Below are 24,133 nucleotides of genomic sequence, written 5' to 3' on the forward strand. Positions count from 1 at the left end.
AGTATTAACTACTTTGATAGATGAAATATGGCCTAAGTAGCCTTTGCACCAGAAAAATCCAGCTACAACAAGAGCTGCTTCTGTTGGGAAATGCAGTAACTTGAAAAGCAAGGCATTTGGGAGATTGGATTGTTGTTATGTGATATCTAATGTTAAAATTTTTAACATTAGATATCACATAAAACAAATCATTCTTTACTATTTATACATGTATGATGCCTTGAGGATCATAATACAAGAAAGGCAAGATGTACTTTGTTGTGTTGAATGTCTGAAGAGTATGTTTACAGGCTCTTCAATCATTCAGCAAAATTTATTCTCTTCATTACACTAAAAATGCAGTGATAACACATCACTGCATTTTTGCAGTAATAAAGAGAATAAAATGTATCAAAACATCTAATTTAACTGTCCTGTATAACTTATAATTGACTATGGCCTCTTTATATAAGTTCCACAGAAAAATTATGTATAATATAGTTTATACATAGAAAATTTAAAATTTTTAGAATATGGTAATCAGCGCATTATATTGTCTTAGATACTAATTTACTATATAAATAATAACAGCATAACAAAGTATAACCTTATAAATTTAGAAATAATTAAAGCAGGCTATGGAACTTTTGTTTTTATCTTTTTACATTTATGCTCTAAGAAGAAGAAGAAGAAGACCCAAAAAAAGTAGGCTGTATATATGGCCAGTTGTTAATTCTCTTTAGATTTATGTAGTTTTTACCTTGTTATCCAAATTTAAATTTCCTCTTTGTAATTGTAAATTCTTCAGAGAAATTAAACTAAGTATTTTCACCAAATTTCATCCTTTTTTTTTGCTTTCTTCCGTGCAGTAAAGTGTTATTTTTTCAGAAAAATTTCCTGGTCTTGTGAAGTGTTATAACTTTTCCATATTGTTTTGAAAAAATTACTTATTTGTACTGTTAATTCTGTGCACAACATTATGATCAAGTTTCCCTCATTTTAATGGTTGATTGTATGCTTCTTTTGAACTATGATCACCATAACCCATAATGATTTATAGTTTCTCATATGAACTCTTTATTTGTGAAAGTAAGTATTGAATCTACTTTTACAATGTACATTGTAAGAAAGACTACTGGTTATCCGATTTACACTTGTACACCATTTTATAAATGGAATTCATGGTCTGTGCATCATATTTTACAGTTACCCTTCAAATTTGTATATGTTATTAAAATTTAATTAGTGAAAAAAAAAAAAAAAGCAGCTACATGCAGGATGGGCCACATATCAGTTTACTAAAAAGAGCTGCAATTTACTGAGAAGTAAATTACTGAAAAATTTATTTAAAAAATTCATTTCATTTGAACAGTTCATTTAAATGTTATAATTAATTAACATCATATATATAATACAGTAGACTCTCGATTTTCCAGGATAGATGGTAAAAAACAAATCCCAGACAATCAATTTCCTGGTTAATCCAAAAATACAGAAGTCTTCGACGTACGTAAGCTAAGACGTAACTTCTTACTTCGTCGAGTTTTACATAACTCAGGAATGACTAATAACAAATTGCTACTATATTATTATTGACAAATCTGAATTAAGCACGTTACTTGTCAATCTTTCACCATTTTCATACATTCTTATTAGTTTAATTTTCTAATCCAAATCGATCGCTTTCCTTTTCTTGGTAGATTTACTAGTACTGCTGTCATTTATTCTCTTAGTTGGCACCATGATAACTGTCAAAATGAAATTTTCTGTAAAGAATTCACAGGGTTAAGGTGAAATTTCACTATTATCACCCCGCACAAGCTCACATTTTACTAAAGCACATTTCTGGAGGTCACTACCATAAAACAATAAAAACAAATTGCACTTTCCATGTTATTTCGGCTTTTCTCTTTGTGCATCTAATTATAAACGAATAGTAAACTTATTGCATTTGCGAAAATACCAATAGCTAGAAATCTGTGGGTTTTTACGTTATTATGGTGAAATGTGTGTCCCCTTTGCTGAAATCTTCAATTATATGAAAAAAAAAAAAAAAAACCATAAATAAATTGTAAGAATCTTCTCTTCTTTCTTATTTTTTTGCTTGTTACTTGTGCAATTTGTGCATGCTGTGATCGTTGTTATTGACTGTTTATTATTATTATTATTTATTTATTTTTTTTTTAATTTTACAATCCAAAAAAAATTCTAAAAATCCTAAAAAAAAATAGTGAAAATAAATTTACGTAGTTGCGTAAGTCGGGGACTTACTGTATCGAAAAATGCTCAGCAACCTAAGTAAAAAATATAGCGATAGATAAAAAACAAAAAAATTTACCACGTACTACTCACGTGTTCAATATGATGCTTTTTTGCGATGTCGATTTTAAATCTAATAGCTTCCCTTTATTTTTTAAGATGTTGCATATGGTTTGGTCACCAGCATTATAATGGTTCATTAAAGATTTAATGGATGCACATTTTTCAAACTTTGGAATAATTTCAAGTTTTTGTTTAACTGAAAGCGCAACTCTTTTGCGTTTACCCATTATTTTCGCAATTTCTAAACAAAAAAACAATTTACTATAAAAAAAATTTCAACATCCCTGACATAACAAGACAAAATTTGTCTTTTTGTGGTGCAAAAAGACACAACAATCGACACGATGCACTAAAACAAACTACACATTTGTTCTCTTTTTTTTCTTTTGAGTGGCAGTGTGAAGACAGCGGAGTTGCAAGATAGTGGGTACACTAATCTCCCAATGACGACTTATTAGCATTAGCATTAGCATTAGTAGAGGCATTTGATGCAAGAAAGCAAGCTTATGCAGCATCAGCCAAAAAAAAAAAAAAAAAAACCACTTCCACTTCACCCCTCTGTTCGTTCAAAATACCTGTCCAGCTGAGCCTTAAACTTATTTAGGCTATCAACCTCCACGACAAGGGATGGAAGTCTGTTCCACCAACCAACCACCCGCTGGCTAAAGGCAAATTTCCGCACGTCTATCCTACATCTATCTTTCCTCAATTTGAATTTATGCCCTCTCAGGTGATTTTTCTGAGCTAGAGGAAGAATCCCATCAGCATTGAGCATGCTCAAACCATTCAATGCTTTATACACCTCTATCAGATCACCTCGCTGGTGCCTAGTCTCCAGACACTGTAATTTGCAAAACTTAAGCCTTTCTTCGTAAGAGCACCCCTTTGTTCCATTCACTAATCTTGTTGCCCTTCTCTGTACTCATTCCAGCAGCTCTACATCCTTCTTGAAATGAGGCCTCCAGACCTGTATACAGTACTCTAGGTGTGGCCTGACCATCGCCTTATACAATGGAATAATCACCTCCTTATCCCTGCTGGAAAAATTCCTGTATATCATTGACAATACTCCATGAGCTACTCTTGCAGCCCGTCTGCACTGCTCAGAGAACTTCATATCTGCCTGCACAACCATCCCCAAGTCCCTTTCATTCTCTACCACTGTCAGTGTAGTACCACAGAGTTGATACGTTGCTGTTTCCCATGTGTAGTACTTTACATTTGTCAATGTTAAACTTCATTTGCCACCTCTCAGCCCATCTGCTCAACCTTTCCAGATCCTGTTGCAGCAGCATAGTGTCAGTAGTGTCCTTGACAACCCTGCCAACCTTTGTATGATCTGCAAACTTGGACATTAAGCTTGATATACCATCATCAATATCATTTATAAATACAGAAAACAATAATGGACCCAGCACTGAGCCCTGAGAGACTCCACTAATAACATCAGTCCACGATGAGCAGTGTCCATTGATTACCACTCTCTGTCTTCTCCCCCTCAACCACCCCTTTATCCATAGCAGCAATTTGCCTCCAATGTCACACTGCTCCAATTTGTGTAGCAGTCTTCCATGTGCAACAGTATCAAAAGCCTTTCTAAGATCCAAGTATATAATATCAAAGTTATTCCCTGCATCCAGTTCTTTTGTGACTGCATCATAGTATCCAATCAAGTTGGTCAGGCAAGACTTCCCCTTAACAAAACCATGCTGTGTCTGAGCTATAACTGAAGTCTTGTCTAAATGATCCTGCAGTGCTTCTTTAACCAGTGCCTCCATTAATTTTCCTGGAACAGAAGTTAAGCTCACAGGTCTATAATTACTTGTGTCAGCCTTTGATCCTCCTTTGTGAATTGGGGTCACATTTGCACATTTCCAGTCTATGGGTACCTCCCCTGAGTCCAAGGAACCTCTCATAATTATGGCTAAGGGTTTGCTTACTTCCTTTGCTGCCTCCTTTAATATAACTGGATAGATCCCATCCACCCCGGGTGCCTTTCTTGTGTTTATCTTCAACAGTTTCTCCTCCACTTTACTCCCAGTTATTTCAAGATTCTGTAGATTACTGCTAGAGTTGAATACACCTCTGGCATTCCCCTCGCTGAATAACTCCTCATGTGTGAATGTCGATGCAAAATATTCATTTAGTTTGTTAGCTACCTGAGCAGGATCATCAACAGTTGACCCATCAATATCAAGTGGACCAATCTGATTCATCCCCTTCCTTCTAGAGTTTACATAAGTAAAGAACTCTTTGCTGTTTTTCTTTGCATCCCTTGCCAAGGATTTCTCGTAATCTGCCTTTGCCTGCCTAACCTCCTTTGTAACTTGGTTGCATATCAACTTGTATCTATCATAGGCTTCTGTGTCATGTGTTAATTTGTATGTATCCCATGCATTTTTCTTCTCTGCCATATGCCTCATTACTTCATCTGACATCCATTTTGGCCTAAACCTTGAACAATATTTCTTAGTTGGTATGTAAACCTAGTAGCTTCCAAGATAAGTTCTTTGAATGCTTCCCATTTTGAATTTGCTGTTGGTAACATCATCAGTTGGTCCCACTGTATAGAATTTAAATACTGTCTCAGTCCATCGTAGTCGCCTTTACGGAAGCAATAACCCTTCCCTTTACCCCTAATGGTAGTTACCTCTTTGAGTAAATCCCACTTCAGCACACTGTGATCACTGCCACCTAGTGGTTCATTTATCTGCAGATTCTTAATGCATGAAGAATCACTGCTGATAATCAAATCAAGAGTATTACTCCCTTTAGTTGCCTCCCGAACATGCTGATGTAGAAAACAATCATCCAATAAATCCACAAAAGCCCTGCTAGTGTGTGAGTAACCAGCCCCCAAATTCCAGTCAATATCTGGAAAATTAAAATCTCCAATTATAAGACACTCTGATTTACTGGCCCACTCTATTTCCCTGTACAGTTCCTTATTATACTCATCAGAGTCATTAGGCCTATAGCACACTCCTACTCTCAATTTTGATCTCCCAATGTTTATGTCACACCAAACTGACTCCACACTGCACTGTCCAGCGATGTCGACTGGCTTCACTTCCTTGGTTTTTATGTGTTTCTTAACTAATAGCATAACACCTCCCCCCTTCCTATCCTGTCTATCCTTTCTGTAGACGTTGTACTCCCCAAATTGCAGTTCCGCATCCCTTATATCTTTGACACCACGTCTCTGATATCCCAACAATATCTGCCTTCGATGTTTTGAGCAATACCTCAAATTCATCAAATTTATTTACTAAACTCCTAGCATTGGTGTACACGCAAGTATACCTGCACCTGTTTCTATTCTTAGCTACCCTAACACAACCCATGTGTTTACTTGTACCGCAATGGCTCCCAGCAGTCTCTGAAATACCATGCATCTTGTTTTTCAGGCTTCTGCTCATTCTAATAGAAGCAGTGCAAGAATCTCTTTCACCTCTGCCAGTGGCTACTGTCAATCTATTGGTCTTTGTCTCCCCCCAAACTAGCAGTTTTCCGACCCACCTAACACTGCCTCGATAGCATCAGCAAATATTCTTGCACCCTTTCTATTTAAGTGTATCCCATCCCTGTAGAAGCAATCTCTCCTGTTAACAAGTACAGTCCAGGCTGAAAAAAATTTTACCCCTTGAGCCTTGCACAATCTTTCCAGGGCCGAATTGATCGACAAGGCTCTCATCATATACTCCCTCCTATCGTGTCTGGGCAGAATTGCAGACACTTTCAAATTCAACCCTAATTCTCGGCTTTTGTTCAACAGTGACCTGTACTTGTTAAGTAATTCTGCCGGTCTCCTACTCTTAATATTATTAGTGCCAACGTGTACAACTATATCACCTTTTGTGCCCTTAAAAGATGATATTCGCTCTACAACGTCATCAACCTTTGCCCCTGGCAGACATACCCTGGTCCTGTTCCACCTATCTTTTTTACAAAGCATGTTCCCCGTTTCCCTGACAATAGAGTCACCAACAACTACTAGTTCCTTCGGGACCAGCGCATTCTGCCTTGGGGGTTGTCTCTGTGGCACGCGATGCCCAAGTGCAAGCTCTGGCGTTGATGTGGGCAGCTGAGAGCTTGATGGGCCCCTCAATTTAGTTTCTTCGAGGGCATCCACCCTGTCCTTCAAGCTCTCATATAGGCCCACAAGAACGCCGAGTTGTTGCCTGATATCGATACACTCCTTGCATCGCGCACACACACAAAGACATTCCCCTTGGCAGTATCATGTCCCGTACCCGATTGCTCTGGAAACATCAAGCAAACAGTGCATTTTATAAGGCTGTGAGTCAGAGGACAACTGCCCCCCTCAGTTCTGCTCTGAGCCACAGCACTTCCATTAGCTTGAGCCTTTTGCTTTGCTGCTCTGGTCTGAGTCATGATTCTATTAATTTATTAATTAATTATGTTATGTTATTAATTATATTACGTTTGTAATCTAAGTCGTTATATGTATTTATTTAAACGTACAATTTAATTGCTAACGAAGTTCAACTAACGCTATCTAGTATGGTATATAACCTACGGTATATCTAGTACGGTATCACAATGGCGGGAAAGTTACTAACGGTAGCGGTAGTTACGAGCACGTGGAAACCCTGCTTATAATGCTAAACCCTGCTTATAATGTAAGGAAATCCTTATAATGCTGCTTCTTGTTGCTTATTTCTGACTCGCAAAGCATCTGTTTATAACTACTGTATTCTAGTCATTACTTGAATTTTATGATTTTTGGTTGATTTTTTTTTTTTTTTTTTTTTTTTTTTTAATTTGGAGTCTTGAAGTGTCCCGGCAAATCGAGAGTCTGCTGTATTAATATTTATGAAGCAGTATGGGCATGAATTGGCTTTAAGATTTAAGTTGTACAAATTATATATTAGCTAACCAACATATGGCCCACCCTATGTATTAAAGATTTATAATAGCAATCTTTATTATAACAGTACAGAAAAATAATTACATAGCATGATGTTGCAATCAGTGGTGCATCAGGATTTTGGGCAAGGGGCATTCAGTAGGGAGGAAGTTAATTTCAATATTGAAATATTGAAATTTATTCATCAATCAAAATCAAATATTATTTTTGTTTGGGTCATATGGATCCTTGAACCTCCACCCCCCTTACCCTGTATCTCTGCTGGTTGCAGTGTACCTGTCGTGACTGAAAATGCTAAGGATTTCACATCAAGCAATCAAAGCTAACTTGCATTTGATGAATAGTTTCATAGAATCAATTTAAAATTGTTAATTATTAAAAACTAACTGAATATGGTTAATTTATTCAGTTCCTTACAAAGAACCCTGCAAAACGATTGGGCTGTGGCCCATCTGGAGAAGAAGATGTAAGAACTCATCCTTTCTTCAGGAGGATTGATTGGGACAGAATAGAAAACAGAGAGGTACAGCCTCCTTTCAAGCCCAGAATTGTAAGTAGTAGTAATACTATTCATCCTTCTTAAAATACAAAGGAAAAAAATTATATCTGGGTGGAAGAAAGGTAGGAAAGGTAGAGAGTGAGGAACAGTGGGATGAGAAGAGAGATGGATGGAAGAAGGGAGAGAAGGAAGGAGAGAGAGAGAGAGAGAGAGAGAGAGAGATAATTTAATGTTTTTATTTTCAGTTTTTATACACTATTTACCATTATGTTGTTTTAATTAAAATGAAGTGCAAAACCTTTAAACACACCTTCACATGGCTGATCTGGAGCAGGTAAGCACTCTTAGCACCATCTTTTTGCAAAGCTTTTGAATTTTCTTGCATAGTTTTCACTGATTATTTTAGTATTGCAATTACTATCCTGCTATTACAATTGCTATTTAAAGATCTGTAAACTAACAGAAAATATTTCATCCATCAACTGCGCACCCTTAAAAGAGCAGTTATTTAACCAAGATAGGTTCACCTATTTCAGTGGCATTGAATTTCATTTTTGTTATGGTCAAAATTACTATATCAAGAACAATTTTATTATTTATATCGATAAGCATATAACATACTATTTCTTAGTGGCAGTAGTCCATAAGTTCATTGCAAAAAAAAAAAAAACAGTTGCATGGGGGGGGGCACCTGGCAACATGTTTACAAAAACTATTGAGATGTGATGACTTTAGTATTTCTTACTAATTTTTATTATTGACAAAACTATATAGACTCTTCATGTTAAATTAATATAGATAAATGCAAGATGCCGACCAGGCTAGCTGGGTGGGTAAAGTGCCTGCCTGGCAACCCAAAGGTCACGGGTTCAAATCCCACCTCGGGCTTGGATCAGAGTAGTGCAAAAACCTTTGGAGGTGCATTATGGCCACAGAAGTCAATGCGCCAAAAACTAACAAAAAAAAAAAAAAAAAAGCATGATATTACATTTGTTTTGATAGCAGTAATCTGAGAATGACATTTAGGTAGTATGAAATGCCAGATAGTTGAGAATGAAAAAGACCTAGGGGAATTGTACAGTTTGCCATGAAGTTTTCTGAGATTACAGACAGACTGCTAGGACAGCTCACAGGATTCTCTCAATGATATATGGAAATTTTGCTGGCAGAGGCAAAGAAGTGGTTATTTCATTGTATAAGGCAATGGATGGGCCATATCTTGAATCTTGAAAAAGATTATTTGAGAGCACAAAAGCATAGTTTTACCAAGAAAGACTTGGGTTTTGTGAATTGCTATGTCTGGAAACTAGGCATCTGCTTGCTGACCAAATCAAAGTACATAAGGATTTGAAAGAGTTAAGTGGGTTAAATGGCAGTGGCATCTTTGTTCTTTTGTTTAGTTAAATTTCATTTAGTTTAGCCAGAATGAAATCGATTGTTGGAAAAAACTTCTGCATAGCACTGTTGGAAGTGGGGTTGAATAAATTTAAAGAAGGATTGATTGGACAAATTATTAGAATGGAAGTTAAGAGGTTATTACAAATTATTAGAAAGGAAGTGAATTAGGTTTTTTTTTAGTTGTTGTTATGGCTGATGATGTGTATACTTACTTCCTTCCTTCATTCATTTTGCCACTACTAATGCTAAATTAAATTTCATGATCGTATGCTTAGCAGTTATTTAAAAATAAAGGGCACAGACTTGAGTAACCATTTTAGAATATTTTTAGAATGTTGTTTGAATTTATATTTTAAATATATAATATGGTATAATATAATTTTTAATATACAGTGTGGTATTCCGACCTAAATTAGTTATTTTATGAGGTTCCGAAGACAAAATTTCAAAGATTTATAATATGGCCATGCGTGATATGTTTGAGTAATTTTTTCTTTTAAATTGAGAGTAGTGTCAGTTTTGCAAAAATAAATATTTGAGTTCATAGCTATAAATTTTTTAATAATTTTTTTTCTGTAAAATCATCCAATTGTTTTATTTTTTATGAAAATGCATTTTTCACACTTTTGTGTAATTTCCTCCTTGAGATGTTGATGTAAACAAATGAATGAAAACTGTTTATCTTGCTTTATGAGGAATTATTCATACTCCAGGTAAAACTGAGCAAAAAATTCAACTTTTGAGTTGACATTCATACCCTATAGCAATGGTGTCCAACCTACGGGCTGGATCTCACCCGCAAATAATTTTTATACAGCCTGCGCAGAAAGTGAACTAAAACAGCATTTTAGAGAGTTGCGCCACTGCGTGTACAGGCATGCAAGCGTTGAGCTCGACTGTATCAAACGTGTGTATGTTGTTCAGTCCAGTCATATGTGTGCTGTTGTTGTTGTTATTTGGTTTTTAGGAGCATTAGCAACTAAGGCCATATTGCTCCGGGAATATGCGGAGGGCGTTCCCTGACCTTTCCGCATCTTCCGTATTTGGTGGTGACGGGCTCGAACCCCGGTCTAATCAAGAAGCTTGTGCTACGCACTGCTGCTCCTTCCCACCTGGCTACGGAGGCGCCTCATATGTGTGTGTGCTGAATACAGTTATGTACGTATCAATCTTTTCATATTGTGAATTTCTACTGTTTTGATAAAACTTGTTCATTGTATTCAATTATTATTAATTTGTATTGAATTAAAAAATCATCCTTAAAATTATTCCAAAAGAGGAAAATCAATTTGGAGTGTCGTGTTTTTGATCAAAGTTGGACTGAAGACAATTCCTTCATTGAGTACGATTAAGGAGACTGTACGATTAAGGAGACTTGGTATGTAAGGAGTCTGTGTGAGTTTTTAAAGAATATAATTTAAAACAACACTATGATTCCAAGCATAAATCTTATGATCAACATAGAGGAGTGTTGTGAAGCGAAAAGTCTTCAGAGTTACAAAACAAATTAAGAAAACAATAAAACACACCGAAAACATATCAGTCAAGAAATTTATATACTGTAAGTGCCAATTATCAAGTTGCATATTTGATTGCTTTTGAAAGTAAACCGTTCAGTGATGATGAATTTGTTAAACATTGTTAAAAGTTGTCGAAAAATGTGTACCGAGAAATGAACGAATGGCGCCTCTGTAGCCAGGTGGGAAGGAGCAGCAGTGCGTAGCACACGATTCTTGATTAGACCGGGGTTCGAGCCCATCACCACCAAATACGGAGGATGCGGAAAGGTCAGAGAATGACCACCGCATATCCCGGAGCAATATGGCCTTAGTTGCTAATGCTCCTAAAAACCAAAATAACAACAACAGAAACAAACAATACAAGACATTAGTATGTCTTGACAAACAATTACGTGAAGAGTAGAATATATTGGAAAGAATTTATTCAAACAACTTTGGGAAAACAAAACAAATGAAAAATTTTAGTGTGGGACTCGATCACAGTACTGATGTAAATGACACAGCCCAACTCCTTATCTTCATACATGGAATTAATGATAATTTTGTACCAGTTGAAGATTTAGCTGATCTACAGAGTATGCATGGAACAACTGCAATTGAAAATCTTTTTGAAAATTTTTGGCAATCTATTGAAAAGTTAGGATTAAATATAAAAAGCCTGGTAGGAGTCAACTGGCACTGCAAAAAATATGATTAGTGAAAATATTGGGCTTGTGGGTAAAATAACCAAGAAAATTATAGATATCAGAACTGAAACTCCAATTGAAATTCACTGCATTATGTATCAAGAAGTTTTTTATGGGAAAGTATTGGATCTCTAACATGTTATGAATATGGTTATTTCAACTGTAATTTTATAAGATCACATGGACTTAATCACCAAATGTTTCAAAAGTTTCTTTCAGAAATTGAAGCTGAATACAAAGATGTAATTTTATATTGCAGTGAGATGACTTAGTTGTGGCAAAGTATTACATTGGTTCTTTAAACTACGTCATGAAATTGGTATTTTTATGACAGAAAAAGAGAAACCAGTAAAACAACTATCGAATACGGAGTGGCTGCTTGCAATTCATACGGACATGTCTAGTCATTTAAATGCTCTTAGTTTAAAACTACAAGGAAAAGAAAAATTGGTCTCTGATTTGTTTGGTGACATTAAATCATTTCAGAATAAGTTGTTATTATTTTAATCCCAAATTGAGCAAGACAGTTCAGTTCACTTTGAATGTTTTATCAAGTTCAAAGAGAAACACATTTCCAAAGAATTGTTGCCTCTCATTATTACAGTTACTTTTTAGCGAGTTTGAAAGTCGATTCGATGATATAAGATCCCATGAAAAAAGGCATAAGCTTGTTTGAGAACCCATTTATTTCTATGGCTGAAAAATGTAATCCCAGCTTGCAACTTGAAATTGTTGATCTTCAAGCCAAAACATGGTTCAAAAATAAGTACAGGCAACCCCCGTATAATACAGTACTTATACAACACAGTTTCGCTCTAACACGATTGATAAAGTGAGGCAATTCTCGGCAATCCTAGGGTGTAAGAATATTTGCTGATGCTATCGAGGCAGTGTTAGGTGGGTCAGAAAACTTCTAGCTTGGGGGGGATACACAGACTAATACATTAACAGTAGGTGCTGGCAGAGGTGAAAGTGATTTTTGCACTGCTTCTACTGGAATGAGCAGCAGCCTCGAAAACAAGATGCAGGGGATTTCAGAGACTGCTGAGAGTCATTGTGGTACAAGGAAACACATTGGTTGTGTTAGGGTAGCTAAGAATAGGAACAGTTGCATGTATACTTGCGTGTACACCAATGCTAGAAGTTAGGTAAATAAATTTGATGAATTTGAGGTGTGTTCAAAACATCAAAGGCAGATATTGTTGGGATATCCGAGATGTGGTGTCACACAGATATAAGGAATGCAGAGTGGGAGTTTGGGAAGTACAATAATGTGTACAGGAGGGATAGACAGGATAGGAAGGGAGGAGGTTATGCTATTAGTTAAGAAACACATAAAATCCAAGGAAGTGCAGCCAGTAGACATCGCTGGACAGTGTAGTGTCGAGTCAGTTTGATGTGACATAAGCACTGGGAAATCAAAATTGAGAATAGGAGTGTGATATAGGCCTAATGATTCTGATGAATATAATAAAAAACTGTACAGGGAAATACAGTGGGCCACTAAATCAGAGAGTCCTATAATGGGGGATTTTAATTTCCCGGATATTGACTGGAATTTGTGGGTTGGTCACTCACACGCTAGCAAGTATTTTGTGGATTTATTGGATGATTGTTTTCTACATCAGCATGTTCGGGAGGCAACTAGAAGGAGTAATACTCTTGATCTGATTATCAGTAGTGATTCTTCATGCATTAAGATTCTGAAGATAAAGGAACCACTACGTGGCAGTGATCACAGTGTACTGAAGTGGGATTTACTAAGAGGTAACTACCATCAAGTGTAAAGGCAAGGGTTTTTGCTTTCATAACAGCGACTACAGAGGTCTGAGATGGTATTTAAATTGTATACAGTGGGACCAACCGATGATGTTACCAACAGCAAATTGAATATGGGAAGCATTCAAAGAATTAATCTTGGAAGCTACTAGGCTTTTCATACCAACTAAGAAATATTGTTCAAGATTTAGGCCTAAATGGCTGTCAGATGAATTAATTTGACATGTGACAGAGAAGAAAAATGCATGGGATACATATAAATTAATAGGTGACATGGAAGCCTACAATAGATATAAGCTGGTCTGTAACCAAGTCACAAAGGAGGTTAGGCAGGCAAAGGCAGATTATGAGAAATCTTTGGCAAAGGATGCAAAGAAAAACAGCTAAGAGTTCTTTACTTATGTAAACTCTAGAAAGAAGGGGATGAATCAGATTGGTCCACTGGATATCGATGGTTCAACTGTTGATGATCTTGCTCAGGTGGCTCACAAACTAAATGAGGATTTTGCATCTAAGTTCACACATGAGGAGTTATTCAGCGAGGGGAATGCCAGAGGTGTATTCAACTCTGGCAGTAAGCTAGAGAATCTTGTAATAACTGAGAGTAAAGTGGAGGAGAAATTGTTGAAGATAAACACAAGAAAGGCACCTGGGGTGGATGGGATCTATCCAGTTATATTAAAGGAGGCAGCAAAGGAAGTAAGCAAACCCTTAGCCATAATTACGAGAGCTTCCTTGGACTCAGGGGAGGTACCCATGGATTGGAGATGTGCAAATGTGACCCTAATTCACAAAGGAGGATCAAAGAGTGACATAAGTAATTATAGACCTGTTAGTTTAACTTCTGTTCCAGGGAAATTAATGGAGGTACTGGTTAAAGAAGCACTGCAGGATCATCTAGACAAGACTTCAGTTATTGCTTGGACACAGCATGGGTTTGTTAAGGGGAAGTCTTGTTTGACCAATTTAATTGGATACTATGATGTGGTCACAAAGCAACTGGATGTAGGGAATAACTTTGATATCATATATTTGGATATTCGAAAGGCTTTTGATACTGTTGTACATGGAAGACTGCTGCACAAATTGGAGCAATGTGGCATTGGAGGCAAATTGCTGCTATGGATAAAGGGATGGTTGAGTGGGAGAAGACAGAGAGTGGTAATCAGTGGACACTGCTCTTCGTGGACTAATGTTTTTAGTGGAGTCTCTCAGGGTTCAGTGTTGGAACCTTTGTTGTTTTTCTGTGTTTATAAATGATATTGATGATGGTATATTAGGCTTAATGTCCAAGTTTGCAGACAATACGAAGGTTGGTAGCATTGTTAATGACACTAATAACAGTACGCTGCTGCAACAGAATCTAGAAAAGTTGAGCAGGTGGGCTGAGAGGTGGAAAATGAAGTTTAACTTTGAAAAGTGTAAAGTACTACATATGGGAAGCAGTAACCCCAGAGTACTCTGTGGTACTACACTGACAGTGGTAGAGAATGAAAAGGACCTGGGGGTAATTGTGCAGGCAGGTATGAAGTTTTGTGAGAAGTGCAGGCGGTCTGCAAGAGTAGCTCATGATGTCTTGTCAATGATATACAGGAATTTTTCTAGCAGGGATAAGGAGGTGATTATCCCCTTGTATAAGGCGATGGTCAGACCACACCTTGAGTAATGTATACAGGTCTGGAGGCGTCATTTTAAGAAGTATGTTGAGCTGTTGGAGCGAGTACAGAGAAGGGCAACAAGATTAGTGAATGGAACAAAGGGTTGCTCTTACGAAGAAAGGCTTAAGTTTTGTAGACTACAGTGTTTAGAGACTGGGTACCTGCGACATGATCTGATTGAGGTGTATAAAGCCTTGAATAGTTTGAGCATGCTCAATGCTGATGGGATTCTTCCTCTTACTCAGATTAATCACCTGAGAGGGCATAAATTCAAATTGAGGAAAGAGAGTTATAGAATAGATGGGTGAAAGTTTTGCCTTTAGCCAGCAGGTAGTTGATTGGTGGAACAGACTTCCATCTTTTGTTGTGGAAGTTGATAGCCTAAATAAATTTAAGGCTGAACTGGACAGGTATTTGGAACGAACAGAGGGGTGAAATCGGAAAGTTTTTTGGGTTTTTTTGGCTGATGCTGCATAACCTTGCTTTCTTACATTGTATGCCTCTACTAATGCTAATGCTAAGCAACATGGTACTTAAACACTGCCCTACCATTAATATCCAGACTCCTATCCATGGATGGAGAAACAGGTCCTATGCATGCAACACATCCCAGACCCTGCTATAAATATGCACATTGGGCTTTGAACATACAATTGCAAAAGTGGGCATGCAAGATGGCACGTTTAACAGAATTGATCACCTCAACAGTTTAACAGAATTGGTCACCTCAACAAATGATGGACACTGATTAACATGGTGTAAGGAGTGCCATTCCTGGACTGTAGAGCAATGGAAAACAGTCCTATGGACAGACGAGTCGAGGTTTGCACTCCGCCAGTCCAATAGCCATTCCTGGGTGTGGCGAATGCCGGGGGAACAGTTCCTTCCTGATTCTCTTCTCCCAACAATGAAGTTCGGTGGAGGCAGTGTCATGGTATGGGGCTCCTTTCATGATTTGTCTTGGTTTGCCAAACAACATTATTGAAAAAACCGTGAATGCTGTGCAATACCAGGACAGCCTGGACAATTTTGCACTTCCATCATTATGACAATACTTCGGGGAAGGTCCATACCTGTATCAGCAAAACAATGTGCCATGCCATACTGCTCGTGTTGTAACAGAGTGCTTTGAGGATATGTGTGTGGAAAAGTTGGATTGGCCAGCCCAGAGTGCTGATCTGTACCCTATCGATCATTTGGGATATATTGGATCAACAGGTACGTGCACGTTGAGATTGCCCAAAGAACAAGGCCAAAATGGTGACTGCATTAAAGGCCAAGTGGAGGAACATATCACCTGACATCTATAAAAAGCCGGTTGAGAGTATGCAATGAAGATTGAAGGCCGCCATAAAAGCAAAAAGGTCCAGCATAAAATATTAAATGACACAATAAAAGTTCTTTTTTTTTTTTTTTGTCTAAAGGCAGGTGTCTAATATTAATGGCAGTGCCGTGTATAACACGGTTAGAGAATTGTGGCAAACCTTGCACAGCACGGTATTTTTGAGCTTTTGTGTGGGGAAAACTCTGCTAATACGTTGGATGTAATTTTTAAACATTACTTTTTTTTTTTTTTTTTTGTGAGTCCCCCTTTTGGCTTGCTAATTGTTATGCAAAAAAAAAAAAAAAAAATATATATATATATATATATATATATATATATATATATATATATATTGGGAAATCCCTGTATTTTACTTTGTTGGGAAATTCCCCTGTTAGGTTCTGTGCTATTGAACTTGTACTTGTTGAACTCATGGAAAAATCTAGATTTCAGAGTTTTATTATTATTGGATAACATGCCAAGCCATCCAAAAGATTTAAGTCATCCAAACTTTGAAGTAATGTTCCTACCACATATTACAACTTCTTCTGTATTACAAACTTCTTCACCCCTTGGATCAAGGCATTATATCTACCTTCGAAACTCATTATATCAGAAAATCGTTACAATAGATTTTGGGAAAAAATTATTCTGAATTGAAGTGATGGAGGCATGGAAACATTTTTCAATTGTGGGCTGTATCGGAATCATAGCTCTATTGCTCAAAGAAGTAAAACCATCAACATTAAATGCGTGTTGGGAAAAAATGTATGGCCAAAATCAAGTTCATTCAGAAAATATGATCAAACTGGCAGAAAACAGAATTGGTGCAATAGTATAACCTGCTAAGGAGGGGAAGGTTTTGATGATATGACTACTGAAGCCCTCGTGGCTAGCATAGTTGGTAAAACTGGCATCCTCCCCACACCGGGTGGAAAAGACCTAAGTTCGAATCTTGTCAATGACGGGAGGAATTTTTATGGGTGGCTGAGTTAGTTGGTCTCAGGCAAGGTTAGCATGGTTTTTCCCTCCCCTGGAAACTGTTTTTCATCCAGCAAAATAGAAGATCAACCACAGAATACACAATTTATAGACAATATACACAGAGTAACATGGCCTTAGTCACCAGTGTTCCTAAAAAAAAAAGGAATGATTTTACTGAAGATATTCAAGAATTACTGATAGAAAAAGAGGCTGGCGAAGAAGATTTGGTGGAAATTGAATTGTATCGGAGGCAAATCAAATCAATTCAGAGGATGATAGTGCAGATGAAAATTCTGAAGTTCTGAATTTTACACTAAAAAGTATATGGGAAGGCATAAAGTTTGCCGAGCAATTAGAATCTTATTTTTTGAATGCAGATTCTTCTACTGAAAGAACCCCAAAGTTTAAAAGGGAGCTTCAAAAATGCTTAGTCCTATTCAATGAAATTTACAAAAATCTATAAAGCAAAAACAAACCCAGATTAATGATTTTTTAAAGAGAGCAGAAGGTACATGAAACCTAGAATGATGTATTTTTGTTAGCTTTTGGAACATAACCCCCATTTTTGTACTGGTTCTTAGTTCCGTATAACACCATTTCACACTACACAAGATTTTGTAAGAACCTGACTACCATATTATACAAGGGTTACCTGTATATTTACTGTGAAAATAAACTACTTGAATTCTACAAGACTCTCCCATCTGAAGATTTTCTACTAATAAAATAAAATGCCCTGAAAATGGCTACTTTGTTCAGATCAGTGTATGTTTGCAAGCAATTTTTTCACGCATGAAATCAAATAAATATTTAAAAAGAAACAGAATAACAGATGATCACCTTCATTCCATATTGAGAATTAGTTTAACAGATATTGAATAATTATCTAAAAACATCCAACCTACATCATCTCATTAAATGTTAAGTTTTGTTTAGTAAATTTTATTGTGTATTGTACTTAAATAAAATATTCAACTATTTTCAATTTCAGGTATATCATTATATTTATTTATTCATCTTAATATTGAAAAGCAGTGATCCTTTTGAGGTTGTAAATTTTCTAAAGTGAGAATTTAAAAGCAAAAGTAAGGTATTTAAAAAAAAAAAAAAAAATCAAAAGTAAGCCATATTTTTATAATTTTAATAAAATCTAAAAAATAAATCACAGGTTTGTTGCACTTAAAAGTTTTGGGCATTTGCATTTTTTATATATGTAGCCTGAAAATAGAAACTTTCTTTTACATGTAAAAGATATGGAAAATGTAACACAATACTTTCTCAAATCACTCAGTGCGGCCTGTGAGACAAATCTAACTTTGAATATGGCCCTCATACGGGAAAAGGTTGGACACCACTGCCCTATAGTAACGTTTCTGAGAGGATACGGCTGTGTTTCTAGACATAAAAATTGCTCACTGCCAACAGATAAATGATGCAACTGTTTTATGGCACATTTTATAGCATTTTTTACATAAGTTCCTTGTGTGATAATTGTAGTCCTTACAATAATGGCATTAACAAGCTTGTAAGTAGCAGTCAGATCCATTTTATTTTTGATTGCACTTCTCTCTCATCTATCCAACAGTTAAATATCCAACATTGCAACCAAAAATAAATTAATAGTTTAAACTGAAAATTATGAAGCTTTCCACTAGCTGTAGTAAGGAGAAAAATAATAGGCAGGTTAAGATCACTCATAAAGCTTTCCTTTCTTCACTCACTCCATGGTGTGAGAATGGAGTATGTAGATCTAGTGAATGACCTTCAACTACCTGTTGTTGTTTTTTCCTTACTATAAGACCATTATTTCACTATGAAGAATTGCTGTGAACATATGTGGGGCTTAAAAACATCCTCATTCTCCTACTGATGGGTTAAGTTTTCTCAAAATAATGACAAGAAAAGAAATAGAAATTGCATACTAAATCTTGGGATCAGCCAAGGTCCTCTGGCTATTATATGCAGCCACAGTTAAGGAGGTTTCAGCTTTGAGCCTGTACACTGCCATGAATAGTGTGCAGCCCATTGTGAAATTTGGTTGCCCTTAATTCAGTATGTATGTTGTCATGATAAATGTCCAAACTGTTCCAGCCTCAGCCATCTCACGATGGCTTATGCTGGAAGAGTAACTGAATTCACAAAATGTACTCTCTATCTTGTAAAACTACTCTGACCCTAATTATCTAGGAATATAAACTAAAAATTTATTTAAATCTCTCTAATCTTATGCAGCCATCCCAAAGTATGAACAGAAAATATTATTTTTATTTATAAACAGAAGTGGCCTTAATACAAAGATCTGATAGTGACATGAGATTTTATAGTGCAAATCAGCTGTCCACTTAACATAAGCACATGTTGATCTCTCATTAACTAAAACAGCATCTGTTGTAAAAATATACTATTCTTATTTGATCGAAACAGAACCCACATAGGTGAAAAAAAATACAGTTTCTGTGTCTTTTTGTTTGGAATATTTTGCATTCCTAAAAGTAACTGTATATAATGTTTTCTTAATAACATATTCCAAAATCTAATAGCAATACTCATTTATTTTGTCAAGATTTTTGGCAATGGCTAAGGATCTAAAAGAAAAAATATTCAATTATTTTTCAAATATGCAAGATCATTTGGAAAAATATCCTGTTTTTGAATTTAATAGTGAGAAATATGTTTCTGAAATTGAGAAAGTTGTGGATGATTTTGAAACCAGATTCAGTGATTTTAAAACAATTGAAGACATTGTTCAATATATTTCTTATCCATTTAATGTCAACTTAGATATGAAACAAACTGCAGAAAAAATCACTGAGATTTTTCACATGGAGAAAATATTACTTGAAAATGAAATTATTACATTGCTAAATGATATCTTCCTAAAAGCCAGGTCATCAGAAAAAGACTTTTGGAAATATGTTTGCTGAGAAAAGTACCCAACTGTAAAAAAATTCAGTGAACTTTTAATTTCCTGTTTTGGTTCCACGTATCCATGTGAATCGGCCTTTTCGTATTTGAAACAAATAAAAACAAAGAATCGCTCTACTCTTACGGACTTGCATACAGGAGGTACTTTACGGTTGGCTTTATCAAAGTATATCCCTGATTTTGAAAGCTTGGCAGATGACATGAAGACACAAACTTCACATAAATTAAAAATTTAAATACATATGAATTTAAAATAAGAATTCTGAATTGTATTTAATTTTAAAATTTATAAACAACATTTTTCAATGTGTTGATTAACTTTTTTAACCATGTGCAATGGAATTCTTAAGTGGTAGATCGTGCCACATTTTGAAGAAAAAAAGTAGAACACATCACAAATTAAGTTGGCCACCCCTGATCTACATGATTTTTATTCTTCTTTTCCTTGACTAGATTACCGTTTTAAATCATCTGGTATCAGTGTTTGCTCAGATCATGTCAGTGAAATTTATTTTGTTGGGATGAACATTATTCCACTCTCCACCTTAAACCTTATACTTTATCTAAACCTTCAATTTCCAATAAATGTGTTGAGGACATTCAAGATAAGAATGCTGAATATCCCAATTGGTTATCATCCAGATCTCCTTGTTCATTTTCTTCCTCAACCAAAGCTTACAATTGTAAAACAGTTGTTTATCATTCCAAACTAGGTTTTGAACAGGTTAAGAGTAGAAAACTTGCTTCTTATCCAAATGGTAGTTGTGTATTCTTGTCTCTTGCCAAAGCTATTGGCTGCAACTTTTTCCCATCTGTACTCCCATCTCTGTTAAAATCTGATGGTTTGCCACCTCAACTAAAGATAAAACCAACTTACTAGCATCCTGATTTTCTTCTAACTCTTTATTGATGATCTTGGAAAACCACCTCCTACCATTCCCAGTACACTCTACTTAATGCCTCTTGTGGTTGTCCATTAAAAGGATGAAAGAAGAATTTTGAACAATCTTGATGCCAATCTTTATGTCCTGATGTTACTTTAGATGTTACTTCTCCTGTTGTTCTCAAAACCTGTACTCCTGAGCTTACTCCTGTTCTGTGTTGCCTGTTTACACTTTCTTACTCCACTTGCATTTTTCCTTCTGTCTTGAAATTTGCTCATATCAGCCAATTCCTGAAAAGGGTGACAAATTACTCCCATCCAATTATCATTCCATTGCACTTACCTCTACTTTACTTTATTTACCATTATTTTCCAGTAATGCTAAATAAACTAATGAAATTATGAAGTAAAGTAAAATAAACAAGTGATGAAGAAATCCATTAACCACCAACTTCTAAGCTATCTTGAAACTTCCCATCTGATCAATGATCGCCATTATGAATTCCATCAATGTCAATCCACTGGTGATATTTTGGCTAAATATGTTACCCATCTATAGACAAATTCAGTGGAAAGTTTGATGAAACTTTGGCATTTGTTCTTGACAGTTCTAAGGCTTTTGATTGTGTTTGGTATATAGGTCTTCTTAACAAGTTTCCATCTTACTGATTACTGACTTTTTTTTTTTTTTTTTCTTTTTTTTTTGCAATTGGGTATCCAGTTTTCTCTCTGCATATGATGGTAGATGGCTTTCTCAGTCTTCTAACATCCACACTAATGCTGATATTCCCCAAGGCTCAGTTTTTACTCCCACTCTTTTCATTTTTTATATTAATGACCCTCTTCCATTGACTGGAAATCCTATCCATAGTTTGCTGATGATAGCACATTGCATTCCACCTTCCAGTTTGAGAAACCTTGCCCTGCACAAACAGCTTCAACTTCTCAAATATCCACTACCAATTCCTTAAATACCTCCAGGTAATTCTCCATTGGGGTAAAGATAACTTAGTTGATTTAAATTCTTCTAAAACTCAGTCTATCTTATATATTGCAAAAAGTTTTCTCTGCTCCTGTGCTTATTTTTAGTGACACTCTGAATACTAGAAAGGATCATATGTCTCTACTGGGGGCTTACCCTGACTTCTAATCAATCTTGGCATAAGCACATTACAAATATTGCTTCCTCTGTATCTAAAAAAACTGGATTTTCTCTTTCATTCTTGGCATTACTTTTCTTTCAAACAGCTGTTCACTCTGTACAAATCACAAATCTTCCCTACCATGAATATTGTTACCACATCCAGGGAGGTATCCCTAACCTCTCTCTCTTAGGCTGCTAGATTCCATTCAAAAGAGGTCAGTTAGGCTAATTAAAGACTCATCTCTAACAGAGTCCCTCCACTCTGTCTTATAGATGTTCTGTTTCTGCTGCATGCTTTTTCTATAGATACCTCAATGGGTACTGTTCTTCTGGATTGGCTTCTATAATTCCCACTCTCTCTTCCAAGCAGTCTGAACACTTTCCACAAAAAACTTTTATCAGTCAACGTCCTTTTACTATCCAACTTCAAACTCACAAAACCAACTTTTCTTCTTCCTCATCTATTCATTCAACTTCCGTTTTCTGGAACAAAATTCCTTCATACATATTTACTAAAAATTGCAATCTACAGAAATTCAAGTCTAATGTCAAAAAGCATCGTCTTTCATCTTCTCAATCTTCAGCCCATGCACAGTACTAAGTACTACAGGTTCTTACCTGTCATGTTTGTGGTTTTCATTTAAAAAAAAAAGAAAAATCTGGTTATCAATAGTGTTTCTGATTATCAGTAGTGATTCTTCATGCATTAAGAACCTGCATGTAAAAGACCCACTGGGTGGCAGTGATCACAGTGTACTGATGTGAAATTTACTTAAAAACATAACTACTATCATGAGAAAAGTCTTTTGCTTTCATAAGGATGACTACGGTGGTCTCAAACAGTTTATAAATTTCTTGCAGTGGGACTGATGATGTTACCAACAGTAAATTCTAAATGAGAAGCATTTCAGGGAAATAATCATAGAAACTATTAGGCTTTTCATATCAACTAATAAAAGTAATAAATACTGTTCAAGACTTAGACCTAAAAGGATGGTAGATGAACTGATGAAATTGTGGCAGTGAAGAAAAATGCATGAAATGCATATAAATTATCAGGTGATACAGAAGCCTATAATAATATAAACTAGTCTGTAATAAAGTCACATCACAAAGCTAAGACAGATATCAAAAAGTCTGGCAAAGAATACAAAGAACAGCAGCTAAGGCTGCTGTGCTTATATTAACAGTAAAAGGAAGGGGGGTGAATCCCATTGGGCCACTTGATGTCATTGGTTTAAGTATTGATAACCCTGCTCAAGTTGCTAACAAATTGAATAGGTATTTTGCACCTACATTCATACATGGCGAATTCTTTAGGGAAGGAGATGCCAGAAGTTTATCAAACTCCAACAGGTAGCTAAATGATTCAGTGATAACTGAAAGGAAATTGGAGGAAAAATTGTTGAAGCTAAACATAAAAAGCAGCCTGGAGTAGAAGGATCTGTTCAATTTCATTAAGGGAGGCAGCAAAGGAGGTAAGCACAAACCCATAGCCATAATTTGCTCGGTTTTTTAGTTTACCGTCCAGTGTCATGAGGAGGCGGAACGGGAAGTAGGGAGTATGAAAACACTGGTGGGGCTAATCCTGCAGTAGCCAAAGCTACAGACAGGGAAAGCCCAGTAAAAAAAAAAAAGTTAGGTGGTAGTGGGGAGATAGGAAGTGGGAGGGGGTAAAAGTGGTAGGAAAACAGAAGGCAGTAGTGAAGGTGCCTGCCCGAGTGAAAGGGGGGAGAGAGAGAGAGAGAGAGAGAGAGAGAGAGAGAGAGAGAGAGAGAGAGAGAGAGAAGGGGGAATCCCAGGTCCAGATGCTCATTCTGCTCTGGCGGTTGGGAGTTGACAGATGGCAGTGGCCATCTGCAACAAGGCAAAAGGGGGATAGGGAGCTGCCTAGGTTTGGGGGGCAGGGGAGGGAGGGAGTGAGAAAGCAACCAACCCAGGTGGTAGGAGTGAAGGTTCATAGAGAAAGGGATCCCAATGTTGGAGTGCCTGTTTGCTGCTCATTCCCACACAGGTCAGGGATTAAGTTCAACTGACTAGTGTCTGCATCCCTTGATATCAGCTAAGTAGCTATGGCATGGTGTCTGCTAGGGTAAGTAGGGGACCATACTGGCCCTTCTACCCACCAGTCATTCTGGTGG

At 36.4% G+C, this 24,133-nt stretch overlaps 1 protein-coding gene across 2 annotated transcripts in view; it reads left to right on the forward strand.

Moving 5' to 3' along the window:
* Positions 1–24,133, forward strand: part of LOC150076375 (protein kinase C, brain isozyme-like) — an 847,829-nt gene that overhangs the window by 758,288 nt on the left and 65,408 nt on the right. For both annotated transcript variants that reach the window (XM_090387781.1, XM_090387780.1), the window contains one exon: positions 7,602–7,742. In XM_090387781.1, coding sequence (XP_090243907.1) covers positions 7,602–7,742 — 141 coding nt within the window. The remainder of the gene's footprint in view (positions 1–7,601; positions 7,743–24,133) is intronic.

Source organism: Mastigoproctus giganteus, chromosome 13, assembly GCF_048544385.1.
Source record: "Mastigoproctus giganteus isolate SK-2022 chromosome 13, ASM4854438v1, whole genome shotgun sequence".
Taxonomy (NCBI): domain Eukaryota; kingdom Metazoa; phylum Arthropoda; class Arachnida; order Uropygi; family Thelyphonidae; genus Mastigoproctus; species Mastigoproctus giganteus.